Source organism: Pogona vitticeps, chromosome 2 (genome assembly GCF_051106095.1).
Source record: "Pogona vitticeps strain Pit_001003342236 chromosome 2, PviZW2.1, whole genome shotgun sequence".
NCBI classification, from domain to species: domain Eukaryota; kingdom Metazoa; phylum Chordata; class Lepidosauria; order Squamata; family Agamidae; genus Pogona; species Pogona vitticeps.
In genome coordinates, this window is record NC_135784.1 from 121501276 (window position 1) to 121516714 (window position 15439).

Genomic DNA, 15439 nt, shown 5'->3' on the forward strand with positions numbered 1-15439 from the left:
GTTGAATGACCAACATTCAAAATGGTGACTAAGGTATTAGGCTTTTGTGAATGATTTAAGAAAATAATAGACCAGTTATATTCAGAGAATACCTCGGCAGTATTAATAAATGATGGGAGAACAGATGTCCCTAGACTGTGGCACTAGACAAGGATATTCCCTTTCTTTGGTATTATTTATTTTAGTCATAGAACTGTTGACGAATGTCATTAGAAAAGACAAAGAAATTTTAGGTATTGATACTAAGTAGAGATGGGATATTCGTATTCGTATACGACTACAAATATCCCGACCCCAGGTGGCCAGGAAGCCCAGTCTTGTCTCCTGGAACCAACCCACTCACAGTTGCCATGCAGTGTGCACAGCTAGCATCCTGCTCATTGCACCAATCCCAGACGTAGCCTGGCTGGTACTTCTCTGCTTCCCTGTGTTACTGGCCACACAGCAACTGAGTGGGGAGACTCATCATTCCTGGAGTAGCCAGCAGCACAGGGAGGTGTAGAAATGCTAGCCAGGCTACGTCCAGGATTGGAGCAACGAGCAGGACACCAGCTATGCGCACCATGCAGCAACCCATAAGTGGACAGGTCAAGTAGGGGAGGTGGGCCTGGGGTTCCTGGATACCTGGATCTATGATATTCGCATTAGTGTATGAACACAAATAACACATCTCTAATACTAAAGATAGCTTATTTATTTATACTTTATTAATAACAGAAATCCCAATAAAATTATGGAGAGGCTAAAATTACATTTAAAAGAATTTGGGGAGCTAATGGGTTTACAGATAAATTGACATAAATCAGAAATGTTGACGTTTTACTGTAATAATGAGGAAAAATAAAAATTATGAAAATGGATATTAATATTTGAAATCTATGTAGTATTTAGGTATAAATAGTCCAGTTAAATTAGAAAGATTGAAATAGGATAATTTAAAAATATTGAAACAAATTATTTTTTAAAAAGTTTGATGATTTAAGGAAAATTGCACCTTCATAGTTTGGCAGAATCACTGTATACAAAATGAAGATTTTTACCTAAGGTAAACTTTCCATTTATGATATTACCAATCAAGGCAAGCGCAGAAGAGTCAAAGGACTGGCAAAATATGATTAATACATTTTGTAATGGTGGCAAAAAAAGATCAATAAGAAGAGATGGTCACACAGAGTTACCTTCCATTTCCATTGGCCAAACTGCCTAGACTTGTAAAGGTCTTTTGCCACCCTCTGATCCTACAGGAGCAGTTCAGCCCTAGAGAAGGACAGCACAGACAAAAAGCTCGAGGAAATAGGTTTAGAATGTGGTCATAGCAAGGAGAAAATGGGAACTGACTGGACAGCAAGGGAAAGAGATCAGAGAATCTAGGAACAGAGCATTGGAAGAAGCAGTCAAATAAATTTGCAGGGTCGGGGTGGGAGTATGTATTTAAATGCAAGGAAAAAAGGATGAGCAGAAAGAAGAGCTGCCTAGTTGCCTGTGACCAGGAGGTTCAGTAGAAGGAGTGCACATACTGACCTGGAACTGCTACTCCTCTTTCTGAGTGAGCCTTTACTAGAAGTGAAATGCTGAATTGATAAGACAGATTACCTTGCTTTAACCCCTTTGACTAGGGATAGTATAACCAATGAGTGTTTTTAAAAATTTAATTATTTGTCATTATTTGACTTTTTAAATCTTGAGATGCAATTTTATCATCTTATCTACAGCTTTCTGTCTTGTTTAAAAGCAAGTCTTATGCAGCCAGTTGGAATGTTTTGCCATGTTAGCATGCCAATGACTATTTGATAATAAGTGGTAAGTGGTAACTGTAGAACTATGGTATAAATAAAGCTTCAAAACAGCAAGATATGCTGTTGAATGATATTCACAAAGAAAAATGATCTTGCCATAGATATATTTTAACAACTGCATAACTGCATTGCAGGTATTAAAATATTACAGATAACTGCTGTAAAAACCCATCATTTGGGGGTTTCTAGACACAGGTTGGAATTCTCCAGTCAAAGCACCTGCTGTTTTAGCTGCGCTCTTCAGTCAACACTCTACATATTGGTTTTAAGACCATCAGTGCTTCCAGTTTTAAAACCATTTGCCATGTTATTGTTTAAAATGATCATATAACACTTCCATGATTACAGAATTTCAGCTGCAGTTTTTATAGCATTCATCTTTTACCTTCATAACTGATTACTGTTCTTCACTTTCACATATTCTACTTCCTAACTTTCAGCCCTGTGGAACTTCTTTTATTTAGTACAGTACCTAAAGTCTGTCTTGCACTGTCAAGAATACTGTTCTATGAATGCATAACCATATAGCACCAGACAAGTTCCTTTCTAACTTCCTTTCATAAATGTCAAAATCCACATATTGTTCTCTTTTCTCTAGAATAATTGTTACATGTCATAGTTTATTTCTCCCTTGATTATTTCTTTTCTCTCCAAAAATGGCTGAGTTTCACACACAGGGACACATATATACATATACATATATCATGTTGTGTATAATGTCAGGGCCTAGACAACAACAGCACTTCTAAACTCACAGTAAAATTCAGCTGATTGTTGGCTTAGAGTGCCCTGTGTTTTTAATTATAGTGCATAGTTTATGATAATAATAATATCCTATAATGAATTAATTTTTAATGAAAGCTAACCGCTGCCTTTTCTCTAAGGAAACTGGTCTTGGTTTTATTAACTTACAGGACAGAAGAATTATTGGGACATATCATTGTCCAGAAATGTATTCAACAAAGGTATATTTTATTGTTTTCTAATGATTTTATCCTTAGAGACTTAAAATTGAGGTCTGGACCATTAGTGGCCATTAAAGATCCCATGGCACGTTTTATAAGAGCTGTCATCTTATGCCAGGATCCTGTCTATATTTTGATTGTATTATGAATTGTCTGTTTTCTGAACCATCCTATTACTCATCCATCTTCCCACCCATCCACTGCATAGTTTTAATTGGCAATAGCATTCTTCATTTCCTGTATAAAATTAGAGTGTATTCTTAGATAGCTACCACATGTTGCCTGAGAGATGACTGCACTTGTTGGTGAAGTGATGTCGCTTTCTAAAGTCTGTAAAGCGCTTGAGATCCTTACGGATAAAAGGCGCCTACAGAATTATTGTGTTGTATTGTAAGCTTCTCTTAGTTACAAGCATACATTTTCATTAGGGATGGGTGAACCTGTTTGATTACAATGAAACTCCAAGTGTAACCTAAAACTCAAGACTTGTATTTCAGATCCAAAAATCTGAAAAATTCACTTCTCATCATTTTTCTTTATTATACTCTTACCTACTTCTTATTCTGGAAATTAAATGCAGTCCCGTTTCCACCCAGGGAAAACTGGCTTTATAATTAACAAACCTACAGTCTATTGCTACCTACTATATAACAATTGGAGGTTCATCCATTACTAATTTACTGCTATCAAGTAATTTCTATTTGGAAAAGGTATAGAGACCTCCAGCCTTCTCAAACTGTTGTGTTATCAGAAAAATGTCTGATCACAGCAGAAAAACTCTTATAACGGAAAAATATGAATGGTTATTAAATGGCATATGTGCTGAAAACTATTTTGCTTTTCCTGCTAAATTCCTTCAATGTTTGGCAGTTTATTGAATTATTTGCATTGAAACAATTGTAATGGCATCTCTGCAGTGACCATGGAAGACTCCAAAGCTGGCCAAAAGAGAACTTGATCCATCTGATTATCAGATGCTTCCCTACTCATTATCAGTCTCAACACACTTCAAATATTTTGTAAGAGTGTGTAGATGTCTAAATATATATTCATATTTAGACAAATTTATCTGGGCCAAGCTGCACAGGTTTGTTTGTTGTATATTTTGCAGTGAAGTGTTTAGAAGGCTGAGGACTCATTTGGCTCCAGAAGTTTGGGATGGTACTGGAAATGGAAAATGAAACTTCCAAAAAGCTTTGCTATTCCTGCTTGTGTGATTCACCCCATCCAACCTCCCCACCTCCCCCTGGAATTCCCAGTGTTCCTGTACTACAATCTCAAATGTAATAAAAAATGCTGTTTGTTTCACAGTTTTGTCACAAAGCTAACTTCCTTCCTCTTAAATTGCATTTTGAATTATTTAAGCTTTAAAGAACTTGCTATTTGCCAAATAGTGAATTCTTTAATGCTCAGTGCCATGAAATATATGTTGAAATTAGCATACTAATTACTAATCCATTGACTCAGGAGGAAAGTATTCATCTCTGCCTGTTTACCCTTGTTTGGGATTGGTTGGCTGACTTCATAATTCAAGGATGAAGTAGTAGTGTCTTGAAAAATGAAATGGCTATGTTTATACATAAATAACTGTTTCTTAACAAACCTGCAAAAGTAGTATGCTTGGGTCTTCTTGATTTGTTCTTTTCATGGGAAGTGGTCAAGGACCTGCTGCAGGCATTCTGATCAGAATTATATTAATTCTCTTACAGACCAAACTAAAAGTCATATTTAACAGGCTTTTTCTTAATGTGTGAACTAAATGCGAACACTGATGAGGTTTTTGGAATGACAACCATCATTCCGTGTATTCAGAAAGAATTTCTGTGGGAATGCCAGACATTGCTTACCAGAGAAGATCTGCATGGTTTTGATTTGAAAGCAGAATTGGATAATTTGATTGAAAACTACATTTCATCTCAGTCTGTTAAAGGATCCAAAAAAAGGGTGAACTTTACGATGAGCTGACAGGATAGTCTTTAAAGCTAACCTATTGAAGCTATCTTGCAATCCTTGCTTTAAAAATTGTGTGACATCTTGTAGATTTTCTATGATATTAAATTTCCAATGACTTTTGTGATAGCTTAAAGAATAAATATTTCATTTGCCAACAGCTTTTGTACATTGTTGCTCACTTCTTCAGATGCATAGGGTATATCCTTAGTAGACAAACTAGTAGACAAACATTTACAATGATCAGATAGATTGGGTTCTCGCATGGTTTAAACATCTGTCTACTGAGGGTACATTCTGTACATATGAAGTGGGTTGCAATCTGTAAAAACGTATGGCAAATAAAACTTGTTAATGTCTAAGTTGCCATAAGACCCTGTATTTTATGACATTTAATATCATATCAGAGCAAACAATTACATGCACTTAATAAACAAATAGAAATCTAATAATTTAAAGTCAAATGTATCCCCAGAGCTCTTAGATTTTTATAAAAACCTGTATAGCTGTTTAACATTTTGATTACAACCTTCAGATGACACACCACTGATTGTTTGACTATTTCTGAGTAACAGATAAGAAGGTTCACTGTGGGTTATGGATTTTAGCTGAAGTGATTATGCCACAGTTATCAAAGCCCAAGAGGCAGTTGCTAGGCAACACAAATGTGTTTGTACTCAGTGGTGATTCCTGCCCATTCAGTTGGTAGGTCAAAACGCAGAATAGCCAACCAATGGTGGGCGCAGCCAAGAGGGACAGCCTCCGGCTTCCTGCTACTTCTTCCCTTTCCTCTTCCCACTCAAACAGATTCTGAGACTCAGAATTTGGCAAGAAGGGATCACAACAATACCTTGATTCTCACTGCTCTGGTAAGGAGACAGGCGGGAATGTAACACTGTACTAGTGGCATAAATAGGCACTAGCTGAGGCTGAGGTGCGGCAGTGCCCCACTTGCCCTAATTGACAAGTCACTTCCATTTTTATCAGAAGTCCACACTTTTAAAGAACAAGTTGCACTCATAGACGTATTTATATAATATGTTGCATCAGAGTAGGGGTGCTTAGAAATCATTCCCCTTTTGAAAGCAGCATATATGCACTTCATCTACGCTCTAATGCAGTGGTTCTTAACCTTTGTTACTCAGATGCTTTTGAACTGCAACTCCCAGAAACCCCAGTCAGGACAGCTGGTGGTGAAGGCTTCTGGGAGTTGCAGTCCAAAACTCCTGAGTAACCCAAGGTTAAGAACCAGTGCTCTAATGCATGTCCATACCCACAGTTTCTTCTCTATCAGTTGAAAAACCATTTACCAGTGAAGATCTCCTTAGAGGGAATGGTGTGCCAGTAACTGAGGGCAGGTACCCAGCAGGGTGTAGAGTTCATCTTATAATTTTGAGGCAGTGTGCCCCCCATGTTCCACTCATTGGGTGCCTACATGGGCCAAGAGATAGAATGCAGGCTAAATGTATCACCTAATTGTTGCCTTAGTTGTCACTCTTTGCCCCTACTTATTATGCTTGGGGAAATAAAAAAAAGAAACCAACTCTAATAACCAACTTCTACTATTTATGGGCTATTCTCAGTGGAGGTTATTCTCAGTAGAATGTTTTTATTCTTGTCTACTCATTAAAATTAAGATTCTCTGAGCCCTCTAGCAGAAGAAATTCATGGAGGGCCTGAATTTTTGAAGGAAAGGTGTCTCCAGAACTGAAAAAAATAAAGAAGCTGAGGGGCATGGACAGGAAAGAGAATCTAATACAATCTGTGTCTATCATTACACACACACTTGCTAGAATGGAAAGGGATCTCCTTATGAGCTAAGCTTATCACCACTCATGTAATAGAAGTGGACTTTATGTGCAATGTACACCATTAAAAGTTGGTCCAATAAAATACATCACTACAGTTCTCTTAAGAAAATTTGCAAAGTTAATAAAACCTTGCTGAGGTTCAAATTACTTTCAGATGGAAATGCAAGGTCTATTCTCAGCTGGTATAAAATGCACCAGTCTTCCAGTACTAAATAATGCTTAGTAAAAGTCCAAATATTAATTGTACTTATCTGATGAGATAACAGGAACGAAACTGATGACATAGTGAGAACATTAGGATTTACTTTGAATGGTTATTAAAATTAAAAGTTGATATATAGTTCATTTCAGCCAAAGGTTCACCCACATAAGCTTTTTTGCTTAAGAGGAACATACAAATAATGAAAAGAATATTCTGTATTTATCTTCCAGTAACTGAGAGCTCACTGTGACTCCTGTCATGTGCCTTTGTATGCTTAATGCCAGAAATTTAACATAGCACTTCTAAAAGAAATATTGTATTACGTTTTTATGTTTAAAAATGGCGGTGTTACTAATAATTCTCCAAATGCATTGTTGACATTAAATGTGATTAAGCTCTGAAATGAATGCCTGGTTCATCTTGTCTCTGAAGTGCAGTCTCACGCTATGGCCAGTCTTCTGTTCTGATCTCAGGCTTCAGGATAATGATCCCATCTCTTCCTCAGAGTGAAAACTATTATCCTGAGTGCTCCTACTTAGAAAGAAGATTCAGTACAGTTGAAACATAATTTGTCAGCTTTTCTTGGGTAATAAGAATTACCTAAGCTTTACTCCCAACAGATGAATTTCAAATTCATTCTGAGTAGTATTTGTACTGCTTCCAAAACAATATAGGGCTGTGCTAAAATTCAAATGTTTTGAGGGAAAACAGCACAGTAGCCAAGAGTCATACTTGGTCTCCCTCATTCTCTAGCTTTTTAAAGCTTATTCTTATCATAAATATTTGTAAGCCTTGTCAGAACAGAATTGTTAGGCCTGAAAAGTGCTGCACTTCATGCAAGAACATAGCGATGGTACAGCAGATTTCCAAGACATCTGCCAGACAAACATGTGGCTACTGATAGTGCCATATTATGTATTTGCCTGTGCTTTTCAGTAAATACGTGTATGCTACTTCTCTGTAGATCTGCATTGAGTTGGATGTCTTAGATCTGGCCTGCCTATTAAATTGGTTGGAGTTGATGCTTTTATTTCACACCCTAAGCTTATTTCTTATTTTTTCCAGATGGATCCACATGAAAACATTCTGTTGAGCACACTTGAAATTAAAAACGAGATGGCTGCCTCCGAAGCGGTTATAGGCCTTGGGGACCCTAGGAGCACTATGCTGGCCTACGATACCTCGAGTATCCAATACCGGAAGGCTGGCTTGCCAAGACACAGCTTTGGCCGTAATGCCCTGGAGCGGCATGTGGCACAAAAGAAAAGCCGGCTACGGAGACGTGCCTCTCAGTTAAAAATCACCATCCCTGACTTGACTGATGTAAATGCCATAGATCGATGGTCACGCATATTCTTCCCTGTTGTTTTTTCCTTCTTCAATATTGTCTATTGGCTTTACTATGTGAACTAAAAACAAAACAAAGCCACAGAGATATTAAGAACTGGATTTCTCTTCAAAATCAGTTGTACAGCCAAATGTGGGACTTAGGGAAAACAAAAACCTTATTCAGGACAAAAAGTTACTTTAAAACACCTTAGTTGCTGGCCCACTCCGTAATCTGTTTTGTAATTCTGGGGAGTTTTCTTTGCACAAACATAGAAATTACACTACAAATGTATACAACACAAATTTTACAGATATGTCTGTGTTGATGTTTTGAGACAAAATATGAGAGTTGGTCATTTCAGTCCTGCACCCCTCATTTTAGCACCAGTAAGTTTAGACCCAGAAAGAAGAAACTGGAAAACAGGTTTTGGGCTCTGGGAGCAATGTGCCATGCCTCTTTTCGCACCTGGAACATTACCCAAATGGTGGGAGTGCATTCCTGTTACGATAATGCTTACAATCCACAAAATTACTTTTTTAAAATATTAACTTGAAAATGAGTAGTGCCTATTGTCATGCCATGATCGGTTTCCAGAGTAGATCAGAGAAGGGAAGAGTGAGAGACGGGTTCACTCCAATTGTGGAAGTATTTTGCCCGGAAGAAATATTAAGCAGCATTAGTACAGAACAGTTGTTAGCCGTGCTGTGTAACCCTGATCCGTGGGGGGGGGGGGGAGGGGTTGGAAGAGGCTCAAAGCACGAGCTGTGGTGTGCCATTAAACATAATGAGGAGCATTCTCTGTGTAAAGTGCCAAATGTCAGTGGGCCAGCAGTGTCTTCCTAGGTGGCTTTCTCTCAGTGCTCTGCCCTTCATTGTGGAAGAGAGAAAACAGTGGCCAGTGTTTCCAAAAGGAAGAGCCAACCAAGTGGAGGCATTCAGATCTTGTGCAGATAATTGGTCTCAGTTTGTCTGTAAGCCTAAATCCTTCCTATGGACTCTTAATCACAGTTCTCATAGGCATTCCATCCCCCCACTTTGTTGTTTCAGCAAGAGATATTTTAGAAGAAAAAAGGTCACTGTCAAATGCAGAGTTAGATTGTGGTCTCCAGGTCTCAGTTCCATTGCATCCCATTCTAGGAGTGTTGCTTTTTCACAGCAGAGCTTTGGAAGCTGTTGTTTGGTGGGGCTGGGGCTGGTGGGGAATCAATACAGAGCTGGAGGGACCTTCAGAGTGTTCCATTGAAAGGAGCTGAATAATAATCTCGAGTTTTAGAAATGCCCTTTTCTTCTTCTTTTTCTTCATATTAATATTTTATGGATCAGTTTCTTGAAAGAATGGGGCAAACTCGAAAGTTTTCAATCCACCAAATAGTATTGCTGCATACTCTCCAGTCAGTTCAATATAGTTTGCATGGGGCTTGCAATCGCTCTTGCTATTAGTGTATAAGAGCTACTTGCTTGTGAAGTGGAGGGGAGAAATTTCCGTTTAAAGGAGCTGGAATTGGCTAGGGAACCTAATCCTCTAAAACAGTAAATAATCTCCTTTTGCTGATGCACATGTCTTGGTTTCAGCAGTATAAGTCTTTTACTGTCCCTTTGTATAAAATGGTTTAAAATTGGTTTTAACGTGGATCCAGTGTCCCTACGTAGTTTGTGGGAATTTGGAATAGGAACATTTATTAGTCTGACTCATAGTTCCCTGGGTGCAGCTGGACTAGTTATACACATTTCAGAAGCCATTCTTGTGGTGATGCCCCCAAACAGACCAGAAGAGTTCTAAAAGAACCCTCGTTTGAAACATATTTTGTGCAGACTGAGACAGTTGCTCTGCATTCAGGGTTTATTGCATTTATTCCTCTGCACAATGAAGCTGCCCAGGGGTTTTTATAAAAGCAACACTTAACCAGTGTTGAAAATAAGAACATTACAATAAATGTCTGGGATTTTTAGATCTTTATCTAAAAGTACCTTTATCTCTTTTCTTACATTGGTTCAATAGGTCAGCTTTAATGAAAATTAGAAGGTCAGCTCCTAATACTGCACTTTAAGACATTTGGAGGTTTATAGTACAAGCCATAACATTTTCTGACCTTGCCAATGAGAGGGTGATTTCAGCCCAGGGGGGGTAACAGGAAAAGTGGACAGTCACCTCCGTGAGGTTGTTTATATTGTCAAGGGAAGATGTTTCCAGACATAGGTGATGAGATACCATGTTTCTGAACTAATTAACTCAAAGTACTATGAGTTGTATAAACTAGAATGAAGTTTTAAAGAGAAGGGAGGAGGGCTTTTTGTCTGTAACGCCAGCATGTGGTAAAGACAGCTGAAAGTATTACATGATTTGTTTCACAAGGGAAATTTAAATAAGTTGTTACCTTTAAATTGGATTTGAAATATATGCTTGCTCTTTTTTTTTTAGATCCCCATTTCAACGTAATAATTATTCAATTTTTTTCAGGTTCAGGATGCATACTAGCCAGCAATTAAGGTGTTTTCTCTTCATCTTTGTGAAATTCATGGCAAAATTACAACTATATAATACACAGTTTTAACAATACCTTTGCAATCAACGCTCTGTAAATATATTCTGTATATGACTGCTAGTAAGTCTAATATGCATTTTCCAAACTAAAAATTCATACAGCATACTTGTGTTTGCCTAAGGAATGTTATGTTTCTCTACTATTGCAGTTTTAATAACTGGGAAGAAAGAACCAAGCAATGTCATTTTGAACACTTTCTGTTATCATCCCCAGGGAGAAACAAAGTCTTGAATAATAGCATCGGAAGAGAGACACACCTGAGAATTTTTATATTGTAATATGAAAAACTTAGAATCTGCCAGACAAAAGCACAATGCATAGAGAACATGAGAGCAAGTGCATATAGATAGATAAATAGATAGATATATCTGGGGAACAAATCCCATTTAAGTTTAAGTAAAATGTACTATAGAAATGCAAGCAAAATAATTATTTTTTTAAATAAATGAAAATGTTTCATTTTCATAGCTGGATTAATATAAGAGAAGAAAATAAAACACAAAGTATTAACCAAGTATATGGTGACTATGACTCTGTGTGTGTGTGTGTGTGTGTGTGTGTATGTATATATATATATATCTATATGTATGTATGTATATACACACACATATAACGATAGATTGATGTACACACATACAGACGTGAGTGTGTGTGTGCATGCACACGCACACAGATTTTCTAATCTAGGTACAGCAGTCCACAGGTGGAATGGTTTCTTTCCACAGATCTGCTACACTGGGGTGCAGGAAGGTTGCTAAAAGATCAAGAAGGAGAGCAGGCCTCTGAACATCCAGAAATCTGTTTGCAGTTCCAACAAAGCTTCCAAGACTGCAGCTATAACTTTCAATAAATCAGATTAGTGCTATGATGGGCATCAAGTGAACCATGAGTAGATTTGTAGGCAAGGAGGAATTAAAAGTGTTCCCATGGACTCCTCCAAGAAGCTCCTGCTCCCATTAAAAAAAAAATTGTACTGAAGAGTCAAGGTGGTTTATGATGCCATTTCATAGAGGAAGGAAGACAACAGCATGAATCTAGCACATGTGCTTTCTGTTCCTGCCCAGCCATCAGATAATCAAATCTGAAAGCAGCTGTGTCCGGTCCTGTTCCTTCTTCAGTACAGCAAGTATGCGGCCTTCTGTGGTGCTTGTGGTTGTCTGGATTTGGGCTAGAATCTTACACTGGTGTTTTAAAAGGAGTAAGCTAATAACAGTTTTGTTTCTATATAACCAGTTAATTTTTTTAAAGAAAGCAAACTTATTGATGTATTTAAAATCTTACTATACAGGGTAACTGGGCATTTCTATATCAGCAGATCAATGCATAGAATTCTTATAAAGCATTTCACAGTTGACATAATGATAGTACTGTATCTCCTAGCATCTCAGAGTAGACTAGCTCTCACATTGCTTGCCTATTTCTTCTCTTTTTTAAAATAAAAGCATTGTCCACTAGTACCTTTTTAAAAAGTCTAATACCTGGGGGTGGGGAACAAAATATGAAAACAGACAGGAAGGCCAGGGTACAATACTTCAAAATGTAGTGATCATGACATTTTGCTATCTGTATATAGTACATACAATGTGAGCAATCATAAGTAAAACCGACCGTGTGTAAATATTATCAGATTTCTTAACATTTTTAACTTCTAATTTGTACTTTAATGTAAGGCAAAAAGCTGATTCTATTTATGGTTTAGGGTAGCGTCCTAAAATCATGTAAATACTTAAATAAGCTGTAAATGAGTAGTCAAAAGAAATGGTAATTGTCCAGTGATTCTTTTTTTTGTTTATTTTGGTTTGGTTTGGGTTTTTTTAATCAAGTACAATAATTGCAGTTCTCTAGCAGAATAATTTAAACACCCTTTTGCATAAGACTTGAATTCCAGAGAAGAATTTAAAATACCACTGCATGAAAAGAGTAGCATTACAACAGTCAGTATTTAACAGTATCAGTTTAAACAGTTCATTTGCACAGTGGAGGGAAGAAGAACAAGTTACTAAAGATTGTTAAGTAGCATACCCATCCTAGAGGCTATGGCGCACATGAGGGGCTCAAATTCATGCACACCTGCATTTCAGAGCACAGATGTGTGCATGCCCTGTTTTCATTAGCAGCTTCAAAGTCTCTGCACATGCAGAAAGATCCATACTTCTGTTTTTTCCCTAATACTCAGAATGGGAGCAGCCCCTCCTTTCCTCAGCACCTCATTGGGAGACACACACCCCAAAAAACCTTGAGATTCAGTCTAGGATTCTGGAGATGCAGCAATGGAAAGACATACCTTTTGATATGAATTTGCACTACGGCTGTAATTTTGAAAGCACAGGGCAGGTGCATTCCATTTTAATGAGCAGAGGTGAATGAACCATTAGGTTAATTAGCATAATATAAAGTATACCTCATAGCACATGGGGCCATGATGTAATGTAGCCGGTTGAGCCTTTTTCTGGCTGCATGCCGATCCTCAGTACCTTCAAAATAATCTATGGTTTAGAGCCATGATGGCAAATAGGTGGTCCTCTGGATGTTGGCGGACTGTAGTTTCCATCCCTTCCTGCCATCAGCTATGCTACCTAGGGCTGATAAGAGCTGCTGCACAGCAACACCTGGAGAGCCACATTTTCCACACCTAGTTCAGACCATAGTGGCTCTTCTTTATCAGAAACAAAGTTCACATTTCTAGTTACAGGGAATATAAAAGGAAACTGCATAACATACAAAGTAGAATGATAGTGCCTGATATTACTTGGGCTTAGGAGGATAGGAAAAAAATGGGACATGAGTGGCCTTTGTTAATGGGCTTGTCATGAGTTTTGTGCCTCCTTCACCTACTTCAAAACAGACGCATGCAAAGCTGTAGTTCCATGTGCATGTCACCACCCATAGGCTTTGGATTGTGCCCAGTCAGGACCCTAAAATCTGCAAAAACATCAGAAACACAACATCTGTGAACATGAAATGGTCTATTCCACCTCCCAACCTACCCCATCCCCAATGCCAAAGAATCTTTACTTAGAAATTTATGGAAAGACAGCACTCTCAAGACACTGCTTAACACCAAAGGTAAAGTTGAACAAAATGCACTAGGAAACATTTATCAGAATTTTCGAGGAATAAGTGGAATGTTAATAAACCATGACCATATTTTTACTTATACAAGTAGTATATCCATTTTTTATTCCTTAATGATAAATCGGAATGGATTATCTTTTCAGGTTATATGCAACACATTTGTTATGGGTCAAATTATTTGTTTAAGTGCTTTTATTAATAATGGTTTGAAACAATGGGAATCTTAGCTACAGGTTTGATATTAGTATGGGGAGTTCATTTGACTTCATTTTCTTAATGTTTCACTCATCATTAAAGTTACCTAGTTCAAGTTGATTAACATTTTATATGTTTGCACTGTTAATGCCATTTAAGCAAGCTTCAACAGGAAGTACATTTTAAGAACCATTGTACAGTTTGAGTTAGTTAACGCAGGCATTTAAAACATGAATTCTATCAATTTGATTATGTCTTGAGTTTTCATATTTTTATTTGCATGGGTGTTTAAATGGTTCTGTTAGTACTGTCTTTGCACTGTTTTCTCTCTCTTTTTTTACTTAGTACTATTTACTTCATAATGTAGTAATCATCGGCCTTACTAATTACCTTGTAGCCTTTCTAATATGCACATAATGCACATTTTCCAATGGCTAGAAAATGCAAAATATTAGTGGATATCATTGCATCAGATTTTCATGTTTTTCTCAAAAAGGACTGCTAACCTCTGGGTAATGGAGGTAGTATAATGATGATTGTAAATTGAGTAGCACATAAGAGATATTTTCTTGAATCTAAACTTATTACAGCCAGTTTCAGCATGTAAATATATAATAATGTTGGCTAGTGTGTAATTCTTAAATTTAAAAAAATATAAATAAAGAAAATGTAAAAGAATCTACTTTTATTCATTAATCTGCTGAATGTGACACTAGCATTTTTCTAAGGTGAGTTACAATAATCTACTCCCTTGTAGCCTAATCATACACACTTCTCTTAATACATATCCTCTGAATATAGAGATGTAATGCCATACAGCTTTCATGGAGATTTTGGCAGAAATGGAATAGACTCCAGTCAGTACCATCTTTACTGTTTCGCATGAGACATAAGTGAAGTGTGGATTTCACGATGAGTTAAAAAGGAAAATCTTTCTCTGACCATATGTTATTCTCTGTTAGAACAAATGTGTATTTTGGGTGCCACTTCACTCCTCTGTCTACAGTAGGGCCTGCCAGCACTATTGCCCTTGACTTTTGTTTGGCTGATGTAGATTGGCCAAGGCTAGCGCACAGCAACACCTCTTCGTTCACAGAGGGGATCAGACTGAAAGATACTGTTATCATTTCTCTTGAAGAGATGCTCCCTCAGGGGTTGGAAGACGGTCATGGCATATGATTTTTTCCTTGCCTATGTAAATTGCATTTGGCATGTTGTATTTTGTGATTGGCCATGGAAGACAAGCATGCACGCATCTAGGAAATTCTGTTGCTGAAAGGAAAATGGTTTAATTGTAGCATATATGAATCCCCATTAATACCAGGTTTGACCCGGAGTAAGGAACTTCTTTGAAATTGGCACAACTTATTGGAATGTTATTGCCTTTCAGTATGTCACATAAGCCAGAAAGAGGGCCTGTGTATCATACGGCTCATCTCTGCTTTCACAGATATGGGAAATCTTTTCCTAACCTCCTATGCTGATATAGCAATTGGTGTTTTCCCATCTGTGTGGAGACCACCATTTTCCCTTTTCTCTAGGGAAAGAGTCCCCACCACAAACAGGATTGCC

General features: G+C 37.5%; 1 protein-coding gene across 6 annotated transcripts in view; it reads left to right on the plus strand.

Moving 5' to 3' along the window:
- The window catches only part of GABRB2 (gamma-aminobutyric acid type A receptor subunit beta2), a 160635-nt gene extending 146090 nt beyond the window's left edge, over nucleotides 1–14545 (plus strand). For 3 of the 6 annotated variants that reach the window (XM_072990290.2, XM_072990289.2, XM_078385834.1), the window contains 2 exons: nucleotides 2711–2761; nucleotides 7790–14545. In XM_072990290.2, coding sequence (XP_072846391.1) covers nucleotides 2711–2761; nucleotides 7790–8137 — 399 coding nt within the window. In that variant the 3' untranslated portion in view covers nucleotides 8138–14545. The remainder of the gene's footprint in view (nucleotides 1–2710; nucleotides 2762–7789) is intronic. The other 3 variants (XM_078385836.1, XM_078385837.1, XM_078385835.1) reach the window with 3 other exon arrangements.
- The last annotated feature ends 894 nt before the right edge of the window (nucleotides 14546–15439 follow it).